The sequence below is a fragment of the Sphaerodactylus townsendi genome, linkage group LG05 (genome assembly GCF_021028975.2).
Source record: "Sphaerodactylus townsendi isolate TG3544 linkage group LG05, MPM_Stown_v2.3, whole genome shotgun sequence".
NCBI classification, from domain to species: domain Eukaryota; kingdom Metazoa; phylum Chordata; class Lepidosauria; order Squamata; family Sphaerodactylidae; genus Sphaerodactylus; species Sphaerodactylus townsendi.
In genome coordinates, this window is record NC_059429.1 from 58,288,583 (window position 1) to 58,313,587 (window position 25,005).

Genomic DNA, 25,005 nt, shown 5'->3' on the forward strand with positions numbered 1-25,005 from the left:
GTTCATGGTTGTGACTAGTGACTTTCCACTTATTTCAATGCATAAGTGCAGTCTGGGTGATAAAATCCAACAATATTTGATAGAAATTGTTTTCTCCTCACTTCTTTGCCTTTGGCAAAAATGTTACTGGAAATGTCTACAACTGAGGCTAGCATTTGTTGGAACAAGGGTTGTTTCCATATGGGAGCAAGCCTGTCTGGCTTCCGATGCAGGTACAGCTACTAATAAAGTGGCAATAGGGCTTCTATATGGAATGTTTCCCTGCAGCTTCCCTGTCCCACCCCAGGCACCGCCATTCCCATCCTTCACCATTGCAGCTTTTTCATTTTTTAAAAGAAATTGTTAATGTCATGCAGTTATAGCAATATAACAGTGTGAAAGATTCTGTAAATTCTAGCTTTCATTCTAAAAGATCTCCAGCTCCTTCCATTACAGAGATATGCCTGCCCCTTTGTATGTCTCAAGACATGAAGTTAAGCTCTGTTCAGTTCTACATAGTGAGTTAGATTCAGAGCAGATTGAAATGCTGCTGGTTTCACATTACGCCGAGTGTTTAAATATTCTGTACTTTCACCTAAAGAGTAAAATCTCTGTGAAGTTCCTCTACGAAGGTTATCTCACCCATCATTCAAGAAGCTTAGAGCACTATATGGGTCCATCTATGAAAGCTTATAGCTCTTTCTCCATTTGATATGCTAGAGCCTTTACACATTAAGGTTGTACCCTTCATACGGGCATTGATGGAAGCAGCTGGGGAAATTGTGACACTAGGCAGAAGTCTACATTATTATGATTCATTGCAAAGTTCTAGTGCAGGGATAGCCAGTGGTTCAGGAGCCACATGTGATTTTTTGCTATCTGTGGCTCTTCAGAGCACCATTCTCTAATGTGGCTCTTGTTCTGTATTTCATGGAAGTGGGCAAGACACTTGCCTGGTGCAGCTTGTAGCTGACAGGCGGTTCCCACTTTGAAACCAACACCAGAGGAATAGGAATGCTATGAGCCTCCATAAGGTGACAGTCTCACACCCAGAATGTCGCTCTTCTGGTTCATGGCAATTGTGAATATAATGCTCCGTGGGATATGGAGTGACTTCCAGTGTTTTAGTACATGTAGTGCCCCTTCATTTAAAAATTAGGTTTTTTTAAGTTTTGAGGAGCATTTCGACTGTAATTTTGTACATAAGATCATGTCATAATTTTCAGAGTGAACAAAATTGGAATCCAGTAGTACCTTTTAAAGACCAACACAACTTTCCAGGCTATGAGACAAAGCTCACTTCGTAGGAAATATTAGATTGTAAGGTGGAATTGCCAGGGTATAAGTGTCAGTGTCTAGAGGGAACAAACACAAGTCTGAAGTAAGAGCTGTCACATACATATTGTTGATATGATCATATTTTGAACCAACAAGTGTACTGTCAAGGAAAACAGGGAGTATGTGACATGTTGTTTACCTTGGCTCTGCTGTTCTGCCCTGCTACAGGCTCAGCTGAGTTATACCTGGGTCCACTGTTACTTTAGCTATCTGCAGACAGACCCTTTGACCAGTAAGATACAGAGGGTCCCACCCAGAGCTTACCAGCAGAAAATGGCCCTGGGGCAAAACGCCCCCCCCCCCCCCGGAGCCCAGGATAAGACCTGATTTTTCCACCCTCATGCACTTTTTAATTTTTAACTAACTTTTCACGGGTGCAGCCCAAAATCCCTGGCCGTCCCTGAGTGTTCTGTCAGGCACGGCCAGCCCGTTGATGCTGGCCTCTGCCCTCGCTTTCAGAGGGCCCAGCAGCATGACCCACACCTTCTAGCCACTGCCGGCCTCTCTGGGAAAGCGCCCCAGGCCGTGGCCATCTAACCGCGTTCTCCTGGGCCATGGCAAGGCCCCAGGGGAGGCACCTTGGCCATCACCACCCCCCACAGTGGCTGGCTCTGTCTGGCCATGTTGGGCTGCATCAGGGCCTTGGGGCGGGAAGTCGCCGGTTGGGCCGGCGTCGCGGGGCACGCAGGGAGCCTGGCAGGGGCGGGAAGCATGCTCCTGGCATAGGGGGCAACAGTGCCACCATCACCAGCCTCCAGGCGCCCTCAGAGCCACGACTGGTTGGGCCATCGGTGCCACAGCTGTGGCGTATTGTTGCGGCCCTGCTCCTCTTCTCCGCCGGAGGAGTGGGGGGCAATTTTGTGTCCCCCCATGATGCAATGGGTGGCACCCGGGGACATGTGAAACCCTATGTATGCCCCTGGTCCCCCACCCGCAGCTGGCCTGACTGGTGGTCAGTTCTGACACCAGACCAATCACTTTCAGACAATTGTGTGGTGGCAAAATGTAACCAATCAGGTGTTTGCAAAATTAAAATGCCTGCTTGAAAGATTATATAAAAAGTGTCTTTGAAATGTGTTTTTGGACAATTTTTTTTGGCTGACTACAGCACATTGTCCTGCTATTATTGCAATAAAAGCTTATCTGCTTCGTTGAACCAATCTATGTGTCTCTGTGTAATTGGGGCGGTAAATTTTATTTGTGGTTAGCTATGTCAAGAAACTCAGATTTCTTTGTTATCACCACAATCACCTATTTCACAATAAGAAAGCATTAGTGTCTGAGAAGCCAATCCATGAATTCACTGAGTTTGTGCTCCCAGCTATAAGACCACTCACCTTTAGATTTGTGTTCGAGTGGAGTAATTCTAATCCAGTTACTGAATGTGAATGTCATTACAGATTTAGATCAACCCAGAGTATAAGTGAGATCCCTTAATTTTCAGTAGTTGGTAATGTCTAAAGGTGTGAAGGTTATTGTATCATTCGCCTAAATCATGTATCGACTGTCCACGATGCATAATTCCTGAAACTCACGTGTTGCTTCACACACGTGTCGCAGTTCTGTGGACACATTTCAGACGTCTTACACATTCTCGTAAATATTCATTGTGGAACTGCTCTTGAATTAGCAGCGTGAGCAACACCGGCCTTTCCCGTTTCAACCATCCTTCCAGGGCTCCCTTTTAAAGGGTGTTTTCGGTTCAGAGGGAGAAGCTGGAGGTAACCCATTGGTGCCGCAGTGCCTTCTGGGAATCGTAGTCCCGGCGTCTGATGCGCGCCTACCGCCCGTGCCGTTAGAGTACTCGGCCTCGAGCTTCCGACATGCACCGCGGGCGCCAGAGGCCTGGCCTGCTGTTTCCCGGATGTCCCTTTCGCCGGAAGAGAAGCGAGTTTCTTGGGGGGCCGGCCATCTTGTGTGGGCAGCGAGCGAGCGCGCAGGGGGTGGGCCTGGGCAGCATCCGCGGAGGATCCCGCCGAGAGGGGTCCATCATGCCCGGACACCTGCAGGAAGGCTTCGGCTGCGTCGTCACCAACCGCTTCGACCAGCTCTTGGACGACGAATCCGATCCCTTCGAGGTGATCCAAGCGGCCGAGAGCCGTAAGAAAGAGAGCGCCGGAGGAGGAGGCGGCGGCGGCGGCGGCGGCGGCGGAGGGGGCCACCAAGGCGGCCGTGGAGGCGGCAGTGGCCAGGCGGCTCAAGCTAACTCAGGCGGAGGCGCCGGCTCAGGCCAGGCCGGCTCTGCGGGCGGGAGCGGCAGCGCGGCTAAGCAGCTGCGCAGGGAGTCGCAGAAGGAGCGCAAGAATCCGCTGCCGCCCTTCGCGGTCTCTGCTGGGCCTGGCGGCGCAGGGGAACGGAGGGAAGATGGAGGCGGGCAGCCTGGCTCCGCGCCCCTCAGGAAAGAAGGTGAGTGAGCGAGCGGGATCCCCTCTCAAGGGCAGGGCCTCCGTTGGGCGGGGGACGACGACGGCGGCGGCGAGGGGCTGGAGCCTTGTTCCCCCCATCGCAGTTCCTCCCCTGGCTGCTGAAGCAGGAGGAGCTCCCGTCTTTTCCTAGGGGCGCCCCTGACCCCTCACGCTCGTCATAAGTGGGAAGGCTGCTTGTGTATGGAGGCCGCTGCGCCCTGCATGCGGCGTGGGGCCGCCTCGTGTTAGGCGAAGGGGTCGTGTGTCCACGCGCTGCGCCTCGTGGGAGGGAAATGGGGGCCGTTGCAGCCTGTGCGGTAAAGTGCATGTCCCAAAGTTCTTGCATGGGTTGGTGTCGCTCGGTGGGGAAATGTCAGTTGACGGCGCACCCCCTAAAGACCTGCGAAGAGAGTCGGCTGTGCACTTGGGGGTTGGAAGCAGACTTAAAGTTACTGTGAACAAGAGAATCACCCCCTCCCCCCCGCAATTGTGGAATGATTTTGCTGGCTCAGTGAAAGTGGGCCGCCTTTAGCCCGAAAAGGCGCGTGGTGGTGCTAATGAAGTTTAGCCAGTTTATCCCCGGGCCACGTGCGTTTTCCGCATGCTGTTTGGATTCATCTATCTGCTGCCGCCTAGTATGGCTGGGCGAAGAGGTAAAATGGAGGCTGTTTCATTGGGCTGGTTAAACGAAGAAAACTGACACTTGTTGATATGTTACAATTACACATAGTGCATCCCATGCATGGCTACTCTTAGGGAAGTTCTCTTGAAGGGGAATTAAATCCTCATGCTTTTTCTAAAATCAGATTTTAGGAATTCTGCACATTTATACATACAGTAGTGTTTTAGTTCATTTCTGATTTTTGTTGCATGGCAGGCTAGTAAAGAACTAAATTACTAACTTAGGGAGTTCTGCAAAACTACTGCAAAATAGGACGTGTTAACTTACATTGCAAGAAAATTGATAATTCATGTGTTTAATGTGTGGTCAGAGGGTTTTTCCTCCTATTGAACAATCAGCTATATGATATTCTTTTGATTTTTCTGATTTTTTTGCAGAAAGAATAGATGAAATGTGCATCTTCGCTAGAATAAGAAGAGCATGATTATTACTTATTGTTCCTTATACTCTTTTAAGAGGAAACATGATAGGTTAGGTTTAACTGGTAAAGGGAATTTGCAAAGTGTCTTTAACCTGCTTATTTCAAGAATTTGTTCAGTGCACTGAAGTACAACAATATTTTACTCACCATCTCAATTTAATTTGTATTGAATATATAATTATATGTATACTTTATGCTCTCTGCCATCTGTTTTTGACTAATTTTAAATCTAAGAGTTTACTCCAATCACAGGATGTGTTCCTTTATCGTTAAACTACAGTAAGTAGTAACTCTATTCTGAAGAGGAAATGCTTCCAGTTCATAATAGACGGTGTAGTGCTAAGGTCACAGTTTTTAGAAGTTGTTCTTAAATATGAGTTAAATGGTTGGGGGAAGGATTGTCATTTACTTGAGATTTACACTATAAAAGAAGAATGTATGATGTCCTTAACTGCTGGCTCTCATGCCAAATGTGGCTACTCAGTATCCCTGTGGGCCCACCAAAAATGCTTGTCTTTTACTCCTCTATCACATACGCATTTGTAGTATCTTAATGAAGAGAACATAATGGAAGAGCCATGTGGCAAGCTTTTGACTATTTGCCTGGTTTAGCTAAAATCCTACTAGAAAAGGGGGACTATGAAGAATAGGGGGTAGCAGCAGTAGCATGTGGCTTGGCTTGGGGAATATAGGTGGGAAGGTTTATCTGATGGGCACAAATTGGTTTAATCAGTGGAACACACCATTAATTGTATAGCAGTTACAGTAAGAGATAGTTACAGACTAGAACAGCTGGGACTGGTAACTTTGTAAAACATGGCCCAGTGTATTATGAAAGTGCTCTTATGAGGCATACTAGCTGGATTTATGAATTAATAAGTTTGTTTTAAGCTATACTGGAACCCCTATTTGAGCACGTAATACTTAGCTTGATTTCAGTGCATTTGGGTGATTTCTTGTAACATACAGAAACTGTTACTGATGCTAGTACTTAATTGCTCTCTGAGGTCAAAATGGATTAAGAGTTTATTAATTTATTGTAAGGAATATATTTGTGATTTAAGCCACTTGCCATCCCTTGTGGACCCTTGTGCTGGATTAGTGCAGGCACTGGACAATTTTCTGCAGATTTAGGAGCCATCACAAACACTTAGGAGCTAGTTGTTGCCTTTAGATATTTATATTTTAATGACCATACTTTTCTCATCAGTACTTCCACAAAACCTAATCCTAGACTTCTTAAAATTCTTGCACTATGGAAGCTTGCTGGATGACTTTGGACCAGTCATTCTCTCTGAGTCTAACCTACCTTACATGGTTGTTTTGAGGATAATATGAGAGGGAAATTATGTAAGCTGCCTTGGGTTTCCATTGGGAAGAAAGGCAGGTAATAAATTGATGAATTAAATAACAAAAGCATCCTAGTATATGAACAAATATGGTGTAAACTATAGCTGTCATCATGAGGATCTTCCAGTAAATGACTGAGAAAAATATTAGGCACCACAATATCTAGGTGCCATTGTGCCTGGGATTTGTTGAGCCCTGGATTAATGAAAATCTGTCTCCTGTTTTTCATTGAACATGGACTTTTCAGGTAGTCCTTCAATCAGCTTTGGCCAAGCTCATTGTGTGGGTGTGGGAGGGAGGAGAGTAGTGTTATGTACGGCCTAAACCACTCACTTAAATGGTTCAATCTCAGTGCAGTAGAACCCTTCTCTGCTATGCCTTGTTTTACAATTTAATGCAGATATGGATACTCTTTAAATGCCACGTGCATGTTATCGCCTTGATTTTTTTAATACAAATGTCTGACTTTCTAAAGTATGAATCTTTTGAGGGTAACAGTTTCTTCTGGCTAGACATTTTTTACAAGAGGTTCCGCAACACTCGTAATTTTTTTAAAAAATAATGCCACCAGTTTAATAAAAACAGGAAAATATTTCAGAAGGCTAGTATTCATCATGGTGAGATTGGCTTTCTTGTATTTGTGAAGGTCACACTTGAGATTCCTTTGTTATTGTGCTGGACAGAATAGAAGGCTAGTTTTGTGTTCTGCTCTTGAACAGGAATTTATGTAGCTAAGCACTACATCTTTCCATCCCCAGGTTTTTTTGTACCTACAGAGAGTTCAGTAGCAATCTCCAGTTATGGTTTGCTAGTAAATGAGACAAAACTTACAAGCTCCCAGTTACACTATTCTTGAATAAGAAATTAATCAAGACTCTGGTGTGAAATTGACACTTTTTCAATTTTGTGCACTTGTGATTGCTTTTTCCCCTGTTCCACTGATGAATAGTAGTGTGTAGCAGTTTAATGCACCTTGTTTGGTAGCACAAGGAGCAGCACTTGCAATGCAAACCACATCATCACCCATTCTTCGGGCAGTTTTAAAAGTTTAAGTTTCCCATATAAGAAACAAACTGATTGATTAGTCCAAAGCTAATTAGTCCAAAATCTGCTTCGGGTGTAGTTAAATTCCACTATTTAGTTGACTTATATGACGCTAGAGCAAATGGCCTCAATTTAATGTGTACAGTAATCAAGCTATTGCTTCTGGATAAGGGCTAGTGTTTTAGGAGTTGTAAAAGGTTATGCACACAACTTGGCCATTTACAGTCATGTATGTTGTATACAAGGACTATTTTAAAAAAACAAAAGGAGTACAACCCATCAAAATCTGGCACCAATTAAATTGGTACCTATATGCCATGTGTCAAATACTGGTAAATGTGTATAGTTCATTGATTCACAGAAGGTGGGCATTTATTTCTGTAGGGCTGCAATACAAACCTTTTAGCTGTACTAAGGGCACAGGGGGTCCATTTTCATTGACTGTTGGTTAGCTTCCAGAAGACTGGCAGATGGTTTAAAAGTGCATAAGTATCTTTAAAAATCAGTTATGTGAGTAATAACTTTGTTCCCCCCACCCCATCCCAAATAACTGATCACATATTTAAGGATAAAGTTAGTCTCAGATTTTTAAGTGGCAATTGTATAGGCTGCATTTATACAGTGTTTCTTATACTTGAAATCAGGGAGATAGTTGGCAAGGACAGCAGGTAGTTTTGTGCATGTAATTGTTCCACAAAGTTGCTTTTTTCTTGAATATTGCACAGGAATGCTGTTTTGTCTGGCTTTATAGTAATTTTAAATATTTATGCATGTGTGATCTACAATATATAACATAAAGCCGCAAGACTGTTCTATTCATTATTAGTCAGTGTTTTATACTTTGAGCTGCAGCTATGTAATGTATTGGAAAATTTCATGTACTACACTTGGCGTTGTGTTACATAAAAGCATCTTTAAAATCTCTTGATCTGCTTAAAGTGCAGTTACTTGAATTATTTATAGTGCTTACAATTCCAACAGTCTTTGGTTGTCAGTGGTAGCCAGCGATAACCTGGTCACTTTTTAGTGACAGACACCCAGCTTGTCCATCCTGTGGGGTGGAATTCTATCACATGGCATTTTGGGACACTTTGAAGCAATGAGAAGCCTTGTATCAGAATTCCTCCAAAGATTATACCAGGGTGAGAGAAAACTATAGGTAGAGGGTGGCAGAAACAGGTAAAAATGTCTGATGTTGAGCTGTGGAGCCTGGAGCAACACAAGAAAAACTGATTGTTGGTGCATATTCTAACATGTTGAGTTTGAGAGAATTTGCCAGCTGGAAAGTTGGGTTGTGCTCTGACCCTGTGATTTGGAATGTGGTCCTGTCTTTCTGCAGCTCAGGGGTCCCTTGTAGCAGTTCAGAAGTTGGGGTAGAGTGTAGGTGGCCCCATGTGAGCTTCATAGGGAGCAGAGAGGAGGCAGATTGCCATGAAGGATTTACCTGATGCTCCTTGGGATTTGCTGAAAGGAACGCAAAAAGAAGAATATGACTCTCTCTCACACCTTGACACAATTTCCTTGACACAAGCACTTTCTCTATTGAAGCTTCTTATGTCTGTTTGCCAAGAGTTTGTGGAACAAACCAGTTTTATCTTAACATGTAGCTATTATTTGTTAATCTGATTTTGGGAGTTGGCTCTAATATTTGGGGGACTTGTTCTGTCATTACTTTTAAGGAGCACAAATGCAAATTCATGTAGAAAAATTACCAAATAAGAAGCACGTATGTAAAGATGTATTCATAGTTTTGAAAGCTGCATTGAAAAATGAGCCTCTTTTTGTAAAGTGGAAATGTAAGCCTTAGGATTTTCATGTGATGTTGGCAGCCATTTGTACTTAGGAGAGAAAGGAGGTGAATTTCCAGAGCAGAAAGTTGCGTTCTTTCTCAGACATGAGGCATGGAGTCTACTTGACTGATTGTTCTGTTTCACTGGCAAATCGAACTTGCACCAGCTTAGGTTTAGGAGTGCAAAGAATATGGCCAAGCATCTATGGAACTTCACTAGCACCACTGCAGCAGTGAGTGCCCTGACAAATTCTGTGTAATACTACCTAGAGTTGCTTTCTTTGTGTTAGAAAAATCTTGCTGAGCGTTTGGTAATTGATGGAAGAGGAACATGACTATGGCATTCCATAGGCCTGCATATGCAGTTTCCCTAAAGCAATAAGAGCGCTCCCTTATAACCATTACCACAAGCTCTTATCCAATATTAGTAGCTGAGGAGCTGTATATGCAAAACAAGGACTTCTTGCTTCTTTCCTAACTTTCCTTTTTGCTAAAACTATGTAAAATAGAATGATAACTTTGTTGAGCACATATCTCCAGTTTAATTTCATTCTTAGAAGGCATTTAACAATGGGAGAGTTCTTGAATGGTATAAGATGGCCTGTAAGTGGGAAGGCTTTTATTCTTTTTTGAAGGATGTTCTGTGAGTTCATGTGAGCATGGACCCACCCTTCCATTTCTATAATTAACATATTTAAAAGCTGTTCCAAAGTTGAGGTGTATGTTTGGGGATGAAGGGAGGAGATGCACTGTCCAATGAGACATGACCAGCAGTCACAGCAAAGCATACTTTTTTCACTAAATGCATGTCTTTTTCAGTAGTGCATGCCTTAAAAGACTTAGCTGAGGTGATTCCAGAAAACTGATTGAAACAGTATTTAGAAACTCACAGAAATGACCATAGATCATAATGGGACATGAAAATGCACAAAACAAAGACTGTCTTACAGATCAGGACAGTTTTACGATTCTACTACAGCCTCTAAAAAGCTGTAATTCATGAACTGTCTGTAAGATATTGTGTGTGTGTGAAAGAGCAGTTTTGTGGAAGAGGATAAAAAATTTACTGATGCAGACTGACTTCCTTCTATTTTAGGGATACGACGAATTGGCAGAAGGCCTGATCAGCAGCAGCCTCAGGGAGAAGGGAAACCTATTGAAAGGAGGCAAGAGAGACGGCCTCCTCGTGAGCGGCGATTTGACAAACCTGCTGAAGAGAAGGGTGAAGGAGGAGAGTTTTCTGTTGACAAGTAAGAATAATCTTAAGTATTTTTAATGGAATAGTGGTTTTAGCAAATTGGATGCAATCTAATTCTGCTAATGGATTTAATACAAAGACATTTACAGCCCGAGCTAGAGCTGATGGGTGGGCAGGGACAACGCCGTTTCGGTACCACCATGCTCCCTCCAAAGGGCTCTCCCGCAGTGCGAGAAACCTGAAAAAGTGACCCCCCCCTCCTGCTGTCTCCCATAAGGAAGAATGGAGATATGCCACAAAAATCGTGGCATATCTCTGTCGGCGCACAGGGGCGATTGGGCACTATAGGTTGACTGAGAAGTGCCTTTCCCCCCACCCACCCTGAACGCTGTTGACCATGCTGGCACACAGTTTTTGAGCTGGTGGGCCTGTGCAACAGAGGATGTTTCTGGATTGGGCGCCTGGCTGCCAAGGCAAATTGACCCACTACTGCCTGTATTTGCCCTTGCACTGGCGAAATGGACACTCATGCCAGTGCAGGGGTATGCTGGTTCCAGAGGAGGATTCACACATACACACCCTTCCGATTTGGCTGTTAGTTAACCGGTTTCTTACAATTTATGTATAATTTACCGTATATACTCGCATATAAGTCAAAATTTTCAGCACATTTTTTGTGCTGAAAAAGCCCCCCTTGACTTACATGCGAGTGAGGTGTATTTTAAAAAATATTTTAGGGTTTTTAATTTGTCAGCCGCCAGGGGGTGCAGTTTTTAGGCTAGTGGCACCAAAATTTCAGGGCTTTTTCAGGAGACTCTCCTGATGATACCACCCAAGTTTGGTAAAGTTTGGTTCAGGGGGTCCAAAGTTATGGACCCCCAAAGGGGGTGCTCCCATCCCCCATGGTTTCCAATGGGAGCTAATAGTAGATGGGGCTACATTTTGAGGGTCCATAACTTTGGACCCCTTGAACCAAACTTCACCAAACCTGGGTGGTATCGTCAGGATAATCTCTTGCTGATACCAGCCAAGTTTGGTAATGTTTGGTTTAGTGGGTCCAAAGTTATGGATCCCCAAAGTGGGTGCTCCCTGCTCCCATTGTTTCCAATGGGAGCTAATAGTAGATGTGGTCCCTTTTAAGGGACCATAATTTTGAACCCCCGGAACCAAACTTCACCAAACCTGGGTGGTATCATCAGGAGAGTCTCCTAAAGATACTCTGAAATGTTGGTACTGCTAACATAAACATTCCTCCCCTGACCAAAAATCCAGTTTTGAAGGATTTTAACTCTTGTGTTTTAGCTTGATTGCTGATTGAGCTAAGGTTTTTGTACTTTTAAAGTTATTGTTGAGACCATATTGTTTTTGTTGACCCTCTTTTCCACTTACAGAGCTAGTTTACTGTTTTTCTTTGAAATAAATATTCAAAAACATTTAACATACTGATGCCTCAATTAATGTAATTTTATTGGTATCTATTTTTATTTTTGAAATTTACCAGTAGCTGCTACATTTCCCACTCTCGACTTATACGCAAGTCAATAAGTTTTCCCAGTTTTTTGTGGTAAAATTAGGTGCCCTGACTTATATGCGGGTCGACTTATACACGAGTATATATGGTAATGAACATGTTCTGAATTAATCCAGCTATTTTAAATGTTCTTATGAGCATAATTCTACCCTATCCATGAGCATAATGCTATCATTGGAGGAGTGAGGAGGCTAAAATAAAGGTCACTGCTTGATAACAGTACTTTTTATGATGGAAGTAAGTTGTATATAAAACTGAAGAGTTTCAGGAGCCATTTTTATAATTTGTTTTTTCACAAAGGAATATAAAACGCACTTGCAATTTCACTTTGGTTTACAATAGACCCATTATTGATCGCCCAATGCGTGGCCGTGGTGGTCCAGGTGGAAGAGGTGGTCGTGGTGGCAGAGGACGTGGCATGGGCAGAGGAGATGGCTTTGACTCTAGAGGCAAACGTGAATTTGATAGGCATAGTGGAAGCGACAGATCGTAAGTCTTAGACTTGACACTTTAGACCTTTGAAAATACATTGCTTCTCTGCAATACTTCAGAAAATTTACTTTTGAATTTCTATATCCCAACACTATTATGTTAACTCAGTTTTGTTAGTTCTCTTTCACATTCACATTTCAGTGGACTAAAGCATGAGGACAAGCGTGGTGGAAGCGGATCACACAATTGGGGAACAGTCAAAGATGAACTAACGTAAGAAATTTTGCTGTTTTAAATGTGATTTTCAGAAATTATCAAGGTGATACATCTCCCTGTCATTTTGTTGATTCAGGTCCGTCAAAATGATCAAGATGGTTGTGATCTGAAAACCTGACTTAAAGCCAGATTAAAATGGCTCTAAGTATATAAACAGTGAGCAAGGCCTAGTTTTAGGATAGGGCCCTTTTCAGCACACCCTATGCACATTTTGCTCTGTCCCGTAAATGTCCGAAGGTGATTTAGCTATTCGTTTATTTATTAGACTTTTTAGTCCTTTATTAGCACAGAAACCAACTGAAGCCCCAGGCTCTTTACAGAGTCTACAACTATCAACTGAACACTACCGAATCTCGGGAATGACCCTTCAGCTAGCATTTCAATCTTTTCTAGCCACATGATCGCCATCTTGGATGGATTCATCTTCAACCTTGTACAAAACATATGCACACTTGAAATACATTTAATGGATTGGATCCACTAGAGAAACTTGCGGAAGTACTGATTTACCCAGTGATCTGCTGTGTCTCCTTTTGAAATCATACAGGCAGAGAAAGATGCACTTTGGCAGCCTCTTATGTGAATTGTCTTGCTTTATCTAACCCAATTTATATGTTCTGTGTATCTTTTTTCCTTAAGTAGGGAGTATGCTATACTTTTATTTATTTACTTATTTGTTAGATTTATAGGCCTTTAATGTAGGATTTGTTAAAAAGGGTAAATGCCTATTTTTAAAAAATATTTTGTACTAGTAACTTGTGCTTTCAGTGCTGCACAAATTGAAAATAACATGCCAACCAGAGTCAATAGCCCTAATTTGTGGCATTATTCTAGTGGCAGAACTTTTTCTGCTGAATTTTTTTTGCATAAAACCACTTGAACTTTGCCGTATCAGTTGTCAGTGATGTATTTATAGGGGATATTTTTCTAACTGCTGTTGGAAAAAATGGGAATTTTATGACAATGTAAATCTTGAGCTGCAGTGAATTTCAGCAAGCAATTTCTTAATTGCAGTGAGTTGGATCAATCAAATGTGACAGAGGAAACACCAGAGGGAGAGGAACATCCACCTGCTGATTCAGAGAATAAGTAAGTATTCACTTGCGGATTGAAATTCAGAGTTTTTTTATTAGTCATGAGAAGCTTAGATGTTAATGTTCAACAAATGTAATCGTAGTTGCTTTCAGCGTCAGATGAGTTCAGTTCATCATTGTGTCTTCAGGGCAGTCCCACATGGAACTGTTCAGACCAGCCATGGAGAATGGACTAGAAGGCTTCTAGAAGGCTTCTTGAAGCACTCTTTCCCCCCCCCCCCCTTGTGTCTGAAGCTGAGAGTGAGCTGGTTTCCTGCCCAGACAGTTGTGGGATGGAGGCAGGGAGAGCATTCTTCCCTCAATTCTCTCTTCAGTGCTGTGGATGGGCACCTTAATTCATGTTTTCAATCACAAGGTTTCCACTTGCATTCTTGCTGACCTTCTTGTGCATTGTGTTCAGGGATCTATATGCACCCCATGCACTCATAGGGACATGCCTCCCCTGTGTTGTATGCCTTCTAGTCATCCTCCCAAGTTGACTGTCAAACATTCTTTGATGTCGAGACATGATGAGACACCTTCATGCTTTCTCCAGGTAACAGTGGCGGGGTTCCGAATACATCCTCGCCTATGGAGCACCTCAGACTCTATTCAGAACAATAGATCCAAATGTTGACTGTGTTCAATCAGATCCAAGATCTGATCACGTGTGTTATATAGCACCAATACAGGACAGTTCGCTTTCCCTTTAATTAAGGGTATCAGGGAAATAGCTGAGGAGTCTGGGTTAAACCTTTCTCCAGTCAAGCTTCCTCGTGATAGGTGGGAAACTTACATAACGTAAAACAGAAGGGGTCTGAATTCCTATTCCTGAATTCTGCTCCACTGCCAAATCCATGGCCAGTGAACTGCTCCCCTCCTATTACAGAGCTGCCTCCCATTCCTCTCTTTATGGATAAAGAGGGTGGGAAATTAGACTGGGCAAAAAAGTGCATTCCTGTGTTGCTCTAGTCTTAGGGTGTCAAATGTCACTGCTCTGTTGGGACATTCCTTCGGGACTGTATGGCACAGTGTACTGAGTCCTTAGATAAAGGTAAGTTTCCCCTTCAGTTGTGTCCGACCCTGGGGTACCACTGAGAGCTGTGGTTTCGTAGGCAAGCCTCTTTTGTGGGGTAGTTTGACATTGCTTTCCCTGGCTGTTCTTTACCCCCTAGCTATGAGCTAGGTACTCATTTACCGACCAAGAAATGGATGGATGGCTGAGTTGACCATGAGCCACATGCCAGGATATCTGTCCCACAGGGGGCTCAAACTCCTGACTGTGTGAGTGGCAGTGCAAGCACTTAACCACTACACCACGGGGTTCCTCGTACTGAGTCCTTACGAAGGGACAAAAATACTTTGGGCAGTATCCTGTTTGATGAGGATTCCAGGCTGGGTAAACAGCAATTAAATGTTGTGAGATGCATGGTTGATAGTGCTAGCAGAGCCATGGCACTTGGAGTGGTTCTGAGGAGACATATTTGACTCAGGGCTTCTTCATTAGCCCCTAATTCTAGGGCCAGAGTTGAAGCACCTTCTTTTTGAGATCAAAACTCTCTTCATTGGGGAAACTGATACCATCCCAGTAGGATTAGGAAAAGTCAGTTCAGTGCAAAGTTGTTGGGTATTACCTCCTAGGACTCTGGGGGTTTCAAACTCTGTGTTCATCCTTCCTTTTTAGTCTCCTACGTGCCTTTTGGCTATCTCTTAGCTGCTTCTAGCACTCCTTCCTTCTGGGACTATCCTTTACTTCTGCAAGCTTCTTGCACCAAAAATGATGGGAAAAGGCTCAGCTTGCAGCTCTGCTGCTGGAGCGAAAAGGAAACTTCTGAAGGCCAGGGAGTCACAAGCTTCTGAAGGCCATGGAGACATAGCCAGCCATGCAGCAAGCCCCTTCCTGCCCAGGAACTGACTCCTCAATCCATCCATGAGCAGAGACCCCCAGGCAGAGCTGCAAAGGAAGAAAGCAGGATCACTCTCCCAGCTCTGATGGGGCCACAGCCACCATCTTGTATCCTTTCCTGAATCAAAGAGAAACAGAGACTGCTGCCTGCAGATGCCTGTTGGCTTTTCCTCAAAGTGATCATGACGAGACTTCTGAGGAATTTCCCAGTATTGGTCTACGTATGAGTAGCCCAATGGTCACCTCTTCTCAGATCAGTACAGGGGATATCTCCTTTATTAAGGACTGTATGTGGCATGAGATGGCCTCCTTAAGGGAGGAAATGTTTGTCTTTGTTCATCGTTCTATCCCTAACATACATGAGCAACCCCATGGAGAATCCCCCTAAACATTCCTTCTCCCCAAGGAGGACAGACATACCACCCCCCTACTGCAAAGGGTGGCAAAGAAACTGGGGGGGGGGGAGTATCTCTCGCTCAGACATTTAAGGACCTAGCTTCTTTCCTTAATGAGGGTGATGGGAGGGAGGAGGGGGAATTTATCTCGGATGAGGAAACCTTCCTTATGGATGTGTCAGAGCAGTCCCTGAGCTTCTTTAAGCAAGAAGATTACCAGGCACTGCTCACCAAAATGGTGGCTGCTCTGGATCTGCAGGAAAAGGACTTCAGTCCTGCTTGAAATCCCTCTCAGACCCCCATAAGGTGCAGACTAGGTAACAAAGAGTTTTTCTCTATTCAGGAACCCTCTGAGAAAAGGTTTCCCTTCTGCATATTATTCGAAAATCAGTTAAAGGAGGAATGGATATATTGCAAACAACGTAAAATGGGTGGAGGGAGGGGAGGTTGACATCAAGCCTCATCTGACTTACTGTGACCCTGGTGGGGTTTTCAAGGCAAGAGACGTTAGGTGGTGGCTTGCCATTGCCTTTCTTGGCATCTCGACCCTGGTGTTCCTTGAAGGTCTCCCATCCAAATACTTGCCAGGGTTGACCTTGCTTAGCTTCTGAGATCTGGCAAGATCAAGCTTGCCTGGGCTATACAGAACAAGGGGTGGATTACAGGTTATAAAACAATGCAGCAAAACCAGATTATTCCCTACAGTAATTGTGGTGGATTACATTTTATTTCATTTTCATGGTACCATTCTGGGTTTTTCCATTCTACTACAGTTCTAATGTCAGGTTAAGAATGCCCTCTTGAACATTTCTGTGTTACACGTTCTGGAGGATAATAGAAGCACGAGAGCCTTCTTGTTCTCCTCAGACACACTGTTGCATGAGGTGGGGCAGCGCTGATAATGTACATGAATGAATGCACAACTGCCACTTTCTCTGGAAAAATAATTTAATGTAAAACCTACATTTTTACTTGATTTCCAATATGAAATTCCACTGAAATAAAGACTTCCCTTTAAAACACAGGGTTTTGTCTTAAGACATTCTGGCACACTGCACTGTTTTCAGGTGACCCTCAGTTTTAACTCACATCAAGCAATGTTCTTATGTTTAGATCATTGTCCTGAATGTATTTCTTAACTGCAGACAAAGTGAAATGAGCTATTGCCCCTCTTAAACTTACAGAGAGAATGAAGTAGATGAAGTCAAGGAAGAGGGTCCGAAAGAAATGACTCTGGATGAATGGAAAGCTATTCAAAATAAGGATCGTGCAAAAGTTGAATTCAATATCCGCAAACCAAATGAAGGTGCTGATGGACAATGGAAAAAAGGTTTTGTTCTTCATAAGTCAAAGAGTGAGGAGGTAAGAGAGAATGCTTTGCTACTCTGACTTGTTTGATTTATTTTTACTGTGAAGTAAATAATTGTAAAGCATCTTATTTGTACACACTTCTGTAAGCATGAGTGCTGAATGGAGTGTGCTTTTTGAAAGCACATGTCTCTGTCTTTTTCTGTAGTGGCAAAAGTCTTGTGAATGATAGGAGAAACAAACAAATTTTCCATTTTTTGGGTTTCAAAGGATACAGATAAGTGGGAGGCCGGCAGGGGAGGGGAGTTAATTTCTCTCCCTCTGGTTCTTGTGTTCCTCTACTTGGCTTCCCTTGCTAGCTTCGTCTCTTCTTACTATAGAACAGGGGTAGGGAACCTGCGGCTCGAGAGCTGCATGCGGCTCTTCTGCCCTTGCACTGCGGCTCCACGAGCCGAGCCGCTAGCCCCATCCTTGCCCGCCCTGCAGGCAGCAGGGCAGGCGCACCAACTGCCCGCAGCCGGCTGGGCCGCGCCGCGGGCTTCCCCTCTCGCCTGCCCCATTGGAGCAGGTCGGACGCTTTCCCGGCGACCAGCGAGGCCGAGCCGCTGGCCCCATCCTTGCCCGCCCTGCAGGCAGCAGGGCGGACGCATCCATGCGTTTCTCAGAATGAGCGGAGTAAAAGGTAAAAAACCCCAATATATACAGTGTTATCTTTATTTTAAGTGTCAAAAATTATTTGCGGCTCCAAGTGTTTTCTTTTCCCGTGGAAAACGGGTCCAAATGGCTCTTTGAGTGTTAAAGATTCTCTACCCCTGCTATAGAATGGTGCTGCTTGCTTGAGTGTTTCTATTTTTATTTTTATTATTATTTTGTACCCTCCTCTCCCTCTGACTGAAGTCAGGTTCTAGAACCTTAAGAGCTTTCCTTTCCTACCCCTGTATTTGATCATGGGAAATGTGTATGAGGATCTGATCTTTATTAAAAATGAAAAATATTATTGGTTTTAGCTTACTGCTCAGTTGAGCTAAAGATAATGTGTTCTGTCTATGCGAGTATACAAACTTTTTTTTGTAAGGATGAAAATTGAAAATGTTCTCTTCACACATGATAATCTTTTGCTTGCTTGCTTTATTTCCCTTGCTCTATCCATTTGTTTAACGGCATGTATCCTCCAGATTCACCTAACTGTTGCTTGTTTGTAAACTCTAATTCTTTTTGTTTTTATCTCTTGCTTGTCGGACATACAACTCTCATCAGACAAAGGGGATGGCAGAGATGCAGGGGAGTCAGCTGGAATCCAGTGAGGTACTGATCTTTTAACTACATTTGGTTGAGGAGCACAATGAATTTTGAACCAAGTCAATTTGAGAGGGTCTTTCTAAAAGAGCCAGCGAATATAGGCATTGCAAATAGAGGAAATGAAACTGCTTAATGAATTCTATATCGGTAATAGGTTATTGGCAGTCCTATGGGCCTGTTCTGGCATCTAAGGTCATGTGTTTCTTTGTAATACACCTTGTATACCATTTTTCCCCACAAAGGAAAATACATAAGGGATGTCTTTCACATTGTTTTGCAATCTGAACAGTTCCCACATATAATGGCTTACAGCCAGATCGTGTACATTACTAGTACTACATTTATTTTTCAGAGAGAAGCTTTGTATTTGGTTCAGGTTACGTGTATGTGGCTGTATGGTCCATTTCCCTATTCTCTTACTCATTTGTCATTTAATGACACTCTAGTCCGAAATACTTCTCCATGGTGTTCGTGAGGAAACATCATGATATTGTACTGACACATTGTAGATGTTCCCAACCCTAAGCATTTCTCCACAGCTGCTGAAGCTCTGGTGATTGAGGTTTGAAATAGTTCTCAAGTTTGCTGAACAAATTACTTGAAAACCTGCTTTTTGATGTGGCATTGTTATGGCCTTGTTGCAAAGAATGAATCTTTATAATGTGATAGGTTAACAATGTACTTGCACCCAAGGAACAAATTCTGACATTTCAATACTGTGTTTTTTGAATGTGACAGCTAGTTTTAACAGTCATACAAGTAATCAGTTACAAAAATTTTGTTGAACAGGTCTGTGTTCTCTCTTGCACACTTGATAGCTGTTTTAAATTGTCATTTCAGTGGATCATATAATTATTTTATTGCCTTTCTTCTCATGCCTATTTTGTATGTTTGACTTGATCTTTTTTGGGGAAGAAATCTGCATGTCACAAGTCTAACTTGGAAGAGTGAGGAAAATGCTGGTCTGGTTCTGGTTGAAGCCTGGAAAGGACAAGGCAGGCAGGCAGGCAGTCTAGGTCTCAGCTCCTTTCAAGGAGACTGTAGATGTTACCTGTCATCTGAATTTTGAGACACATCAGTCTGTCCCAATAACTGAAGTCTGCCCCAGCCATAGGATTCCTTTGAGCAGAACACTTCATTTAAAAAGTCCAAGAACTTTCCTGGTTTCCCTATAGCTTCCTCTCCCCATATGTGTAAAGTAGGGGAGGAGAGGAAGGCTCACATATACTGGAGAATATGGCATCCACTGTTGGGTACTCTTTGCTCCAACTATCTGCAACTTTTGCACAAGCTTCTGCTGCTTTTGTATAACTTTGTTGGAGAACTAAGTATTAAAACAGATACATGTCTAGAAGTAGATGCTGTATTAACCTCATATTGGTGCCTTGTCAGTGTTCACTTAAATTGGTTGTCTAATGGCCATAGGTTCAACATAGTAGCTGTAGTTAGTATTTTCTCACATGTTTCGATATCAGAGTAACCTAGACTCCTTGGGAGTAAAATGTATGTGCATATGGTATTGCATTCTGCCCATAAATGGTCTACTAGCTGTAGTAATTGGGAATGACAGCTGGATGCAGTGTCATTTGTGGACAGTCATTACAGTCAGGTGGTGGTGAGTTGCTTTTGTAAAGCTGTTGCATTTGGGGGTTTATGTTGGTTCTGGTGGATGGTATCTTTGGTACTTGATATTGTATTGTTGGCTTTTGTTTTAGTCTCATGCTGAAGACTCTGTAATGGATCATCACTTCCGCAAGCCAGCAAATGACATCACATCCCAGCTGGAGATAAATTTTGGAGATCTTGGTCGCCCTGGACGAGGTGGAAGAGGTGGAAGAGGAGGCCGTGGGCGTGGGGGAAGGGCCAACCGTGGAAGCAGAACTGACAAGGTGGTTAACCTATTTTTCATTCAAATTATTTGTAACATTTACTGATGATAAAAAGAGATAAAACCGTTTTCCGGAAATTATCAGCAGAATTGTGAGGATTGATGGTTTTAAGTCTGAGTGGTAAAATACATTAGCTAGCCATTATGGTTTGAGAATAATAGATGGGCTCCAAGTCTCCTGTCAAACAGAACAATGTTGCTGATTCCAACCCCCGCCCCAAAAGTAGGTTCAGGGGGCTACCACTATCAGGAGGCAGTAGTGAAGCTGCATTGAGCAACTACTACTTGGTGCTGCTTTGGATATGCTTTCTTTGTTTTCTGGAAGAGAGTGGCTGGCATTGCTATATATACTGCATGTGCCTGTTAACTAAGTTATTCCTTTTCATTTCAGTTATTAGTGGGTTGTAGTTTGTGAGGTACCTTTGCTGTTGTATATACTGATTAGGAAAGATTTTGTGGCTGGGCTTACATAATAGCAATAGGGTTTTAATTCATTTATTAATAGTTAAGTTCATTTTGGTCTATGATGATAGCCATATGTACCCAGTGCATATTGTTTAATATATTGTTTAATCCTACAATGAATCAGTGCTGTTTTCTTCATCATAAACAGGAATGTTTTTCTTTTTAATGTGTTTAAGGATAGAGGGTTTAACTTTACCATTTCAGTTCCTGAAATTCTTTCTTTGGAATATTCTCACTACCAAAATTATCTGGAAAACAGTACAGGAGGAATGAAATTATTGGCCTTTTTCATTTGTTAACAGAATTTGTTACAGAATTACATAATGTGCTAATAATTGTGTGTTTTCTTCCAGTTGGTTAAGGAGTTTGATGTGATCCACACACCCAACCAGGTTTGTTAATTTTATATATTGTGGCTAAGTCTGTGGAAGTCTCTTGATCTGTGTTTTTAAACAACATAGGAGCCAGTATTCTGTCACTTTAGGCATGGCAGACACTTTCCAGCAGAAAACTGCCTTTTGTACACTTTTAGATATGTGAAAATACTCAGGAAAAAGATCTTGCAGGTTCAAATCAATTAAATGTGAGTAGGGTCGTCTGTGATATTTTTATGCAAAGTACGAATATATGCAGGGTAAGCACAGTAAGGGAAAAATGCTTTAATATGTATAGACTGACAGTAATCATTTAGACCTCAGCCTTTAATTTGCTGTACATCTCTTGTGTGCATTTGAACTTTGCCTAAATTTGTCACAGTGGTATTTTTTACATGTAATTGCCTTTTAACACCATTGCTCACAGTTGTTTCCTCTGTGTTTATGTCTGTGAAATTTGCACACTCTCAACTGGGATTTGTTCCATGCGTCCAGTGAAATGGGCTTTACTCAGGGAAGTTAATGGCATAGTCTTTAACTAGTCTTTAAAGTACTGAAAGATACTGGTTGGATGCATGTGTAGGCAGAAAAATGTACTTAGCACGCTTCAGCTTAACCAAATATCTGGCACAACACAATACTTCTGTGTAGTTTCTAATAGAGTAACAAAATGCATGTGATATATGCAACAAGAGTGCCCTTGACTGCTGCCTAGAATTTCTGCAGGGGCAAGGTCTGGGGTAACTTTCACTGATTCCCACCCCCCACCACCCTCTTCAGGAGATGTATGATTCCTCTCAAGCTATTCCTGTGGATCCCCCAGAAATCATTTTTGGCTGCTTCCCCAAAACTAGGTATTAGGTTTAATGCTAATAATCGAGCCCAGCAGCCGAGGCCAGCCTAGATGTGTGTGTGTGTGTGTGGGGGGAGTGATTTTCCACCCCCCACATGATGAACTCTGTTTGTGCGTGCCCACAGAGAGGGCTCTGAGTGCCACCTCTGGCACCCGTGCCATAGGTTCGCCATCACTGTTCTAGGCTTAATCACATAACCATGGTTTGTTGTATCTGAAGTAACCTTTTTTGTGTTTGACATACGAAGTAAACCTATATGAAAGGGGCATTTGTGACTAAGCAGTATACCTAGTGAAGATTGCGTGTTTGCTATCTACCTCTCAAATAAGAATTTAGTTTCTTAAAATGTATTCTAGTAATAAATACAATGTCAGGTTCAGCAGTTGGGTTCAAAGTAAGGCATGTTTATCCTGTTGCAAATTTCACAGTTCATTTCGCCATGCATTTCTGCTTTCTAGTTGATTCTGCTTTCTAGTTGATTGTGTAATTTTCATCAAGGCACAGAAAGGTACATATAGAATTAAAACACACATCATCTATAAGCCAGACAGTTCCTGTTCTCTCCATAATTTGAATTAATAAGTATGTAGAATAGAACTCCTGAGATGTGTTTAAAATGTTGCTTAAATGTTTTCGTGCTATTTGTAGAGAGGAATATAAGCAATACAGTGTAATATTTTGGATTTTGGTACATGGGATGACTTGTATCTTTTCATTACTAAATTATTGTATGCTGAAAGAAAAATGAGGTTTGAAGGTACCGTTTTCTCCAAATTTTACTAATGGTCCTGAAATTCACATTCAGTTTCTTTGTATCATATGCCATCTAAAAGTTCAGCATGTTATACATTGTACAGGATTATGCAGGGTCACATGTTTGTAATTCTTGTCAGTTAATTGGGAATAAAATAAATTCAGGCATCTAAATAGGCCACAATTGGAATCCTTGTTTAACCTGTAGATATTTTTCCTAGACTTCTTGATGTGCCATTGTATGCCTTTACTGCCTTTTTATGTTATACCTGCTGATATGAAATACAGGTTTTTTTAATTTAACACCCCATTGATACTGATCCATCAGAGCTAGTTAGCTAAACAGATACGTGTAGACTAGAGGATCATTCTTATAGGCTTGATTGTCAGGAGCAGCTTCCATATTACAAGTAGAATAATAAACCTCTGACTATCCTTTGGTCCACAATAGCGCTGTATAACTTTCACCCTTTCACATTCTGTGTGTTCATTGTAGGAACTAGATTGCAGTGTACTGTGTATGTAGTGACACAAATGGAAAGTGATGCGTCCATTTACTTTCTCTAAATAACATATATCCTGTTTCTCTTTCAGTCAAGTGCTTCAGCTCCTGATGTCGACGATCCAGAAGCTTTCCCAGCTCTGTCCTAAACTGGATGCCCTAAGCCAACCCTGCCCTTTGTTGGGCCCTCCTGTACAAGGCTTGCATGCTTAAGGATCCTAAAAACAACTAAGAAATTTAAAAAGGGGACTCTCATTCATACCATTCACACCTAAAGACTGACTTTTACCTGTTTTGAAAATGAACTTCTCTTGCTACACAGAAGCAACAATATGGTAGTCAGTTTTGTATTTAGAAATGTAACGGTAGCAGGGATGTTTTCATAATTTTTTTCGGAAATTATGCATTCTTCATGGATACTTTTTTGTATTGCTGCTTGAAAATATGCGTTTCCAAACTTGAAATATAGGTGTGAACAATGTGTACCAGTTAAAGCTTTCACTTCATTTGTTTTTATTTTTTAATTTAGAAATTTAGATGTTTTCCCCTAAACTACCAACCAGTTTAACTCTTGCACACTTTTTTCTTTTAATACTGCTTAGCAGATTGTTTTCAGTCCACGGTCAGCTGGGATATGTACAAAAATAATTTGGAAAATTGTTAGTACTAACTTCTGGAATAGTTTGAGTTTTTAATACTTAAATCCAAACTTGAAGAAGTCCATTTTCTTCTATCTTTGGTAGCTTGTGTATTCAAAGTCTTTATACAAAAATGATATCGGATACTTGAAAAATAGTCAAAGCACATTGGTTTATACTCAAATACCTGCTCATAAAGCCAACACCTCTGTTTGGATAATTGGTCTAAGCCATTCTAAAAAGAAAAACTCTTTATTATAACTCTCCTTTTTACCTTATTCCTTTTCTTTCACAAAACTAGTTGTCAGTTTGGTAAAACTTTGTTTAAAGTTGTTAATATTGTTGCGACCCAAAATATCTTGTAGATGGGAGCAACTTTTTTTTCATGCTGTGGAAGCTTGGGAAGGAAGTGGCATCTATTTCTAACACAGTTTGTTTAAACTGTAATTGATATTGTCTGGCAGTGCAGTATATCAACACAGAGGTGCACCTGCATTGGATGCATTTATACACTTCCACTAGCTACAATCTTGGTCCTGAAAGAAGAAACCAAAGGGACAGTGTACTGCTTTGGAGGAAGACATATAAGTTGGAGGACAGTGAGCATCAAAATGGGACAGCTTTGGTCTCCTTGGGACATAAACCAAAACCTCACTTTTTGTTGTGGATTTTTTTTTCTCTGTTGCTTCTGGTCTCTGCTAGCTGACAAAGGAATGTTTATTTTCAGAGGGTGATTGTAAGTTCTCCTTACCACTGTAGAATTCTCTTAATCCCTGTGAACAGGAATGTTACCACTTTCAAAATGCAAGGAATTGGGAAGAGCAAATAATAAAAGGACTTATTAGGATTTTTGTCTGCAACTTTTGTTAGGAGGTTAGGATAGGAATAACCATTTATTTAAGGGTTTGGGTTTTTTTACAGTTTGAGCTGTTTTTAGCATTTGTGCTTTTCTTAGGTGCAAAACGGACAGAGCCCTATTTTTGAAAAGCTGTACTGGATGGGCAAAAAGTATTCAACAATGGAAAAGAAAATTCACTTGCAGTGTTCAGCTGGCTTAAATTATCTGAGCGATCTCTTCGAACATTTTTGTTTACATAAGCAAAGA

At 42.1% G+C, this 25,005-nt stretch overlaps 1 protein-coding gene across 2 annotated transcripts; it reads left to right on the forward strand.

Annotated features, from left to right (window-relative positions):
* Positions 1–3,195: 3,195 nt before the first annotated feature.
* On the forward strand, positions 3,196–24,747 carry SERBP1 (SERPINE1 mRNA binding protein 1). Of its 2 annotated transcripts, none has more exons than XM_048498331.1 (10): positions 3,196–3,723; positions 10,105–10,258; positions 12,080–12,226; positions 12,347–12,442; positions 13,460–13,534; positions 17,004–17,181; positions 18,385–18,432; positions 20,142–20,315; positions 21,133–21,171; positions 23,355–24,747. In XM_048498331.1, the coding sequence occupies exons 1-10, from the start codon at positions 3,309–3,311 to the stop codon at positions 23,409–23,411; spliced, it is 1,383 nt and encodes a 460-aa protein (XP_048354288.1). In that variant the 5' UTR covers positions 3,196–3,308; the 3' UTR covers positions 23,412–24,747. The 2 variants fall into 2 exon arrangements, with proteins under 2 accessions (XP_048354288.1, XP_048354289.1); XM_048498332.1 differs by having other exon boundaries at positions 3,197–3,723; positions 12,371–12,442.
* Positions 24,748–25,005: the final 258 nt, after the last annotated feature.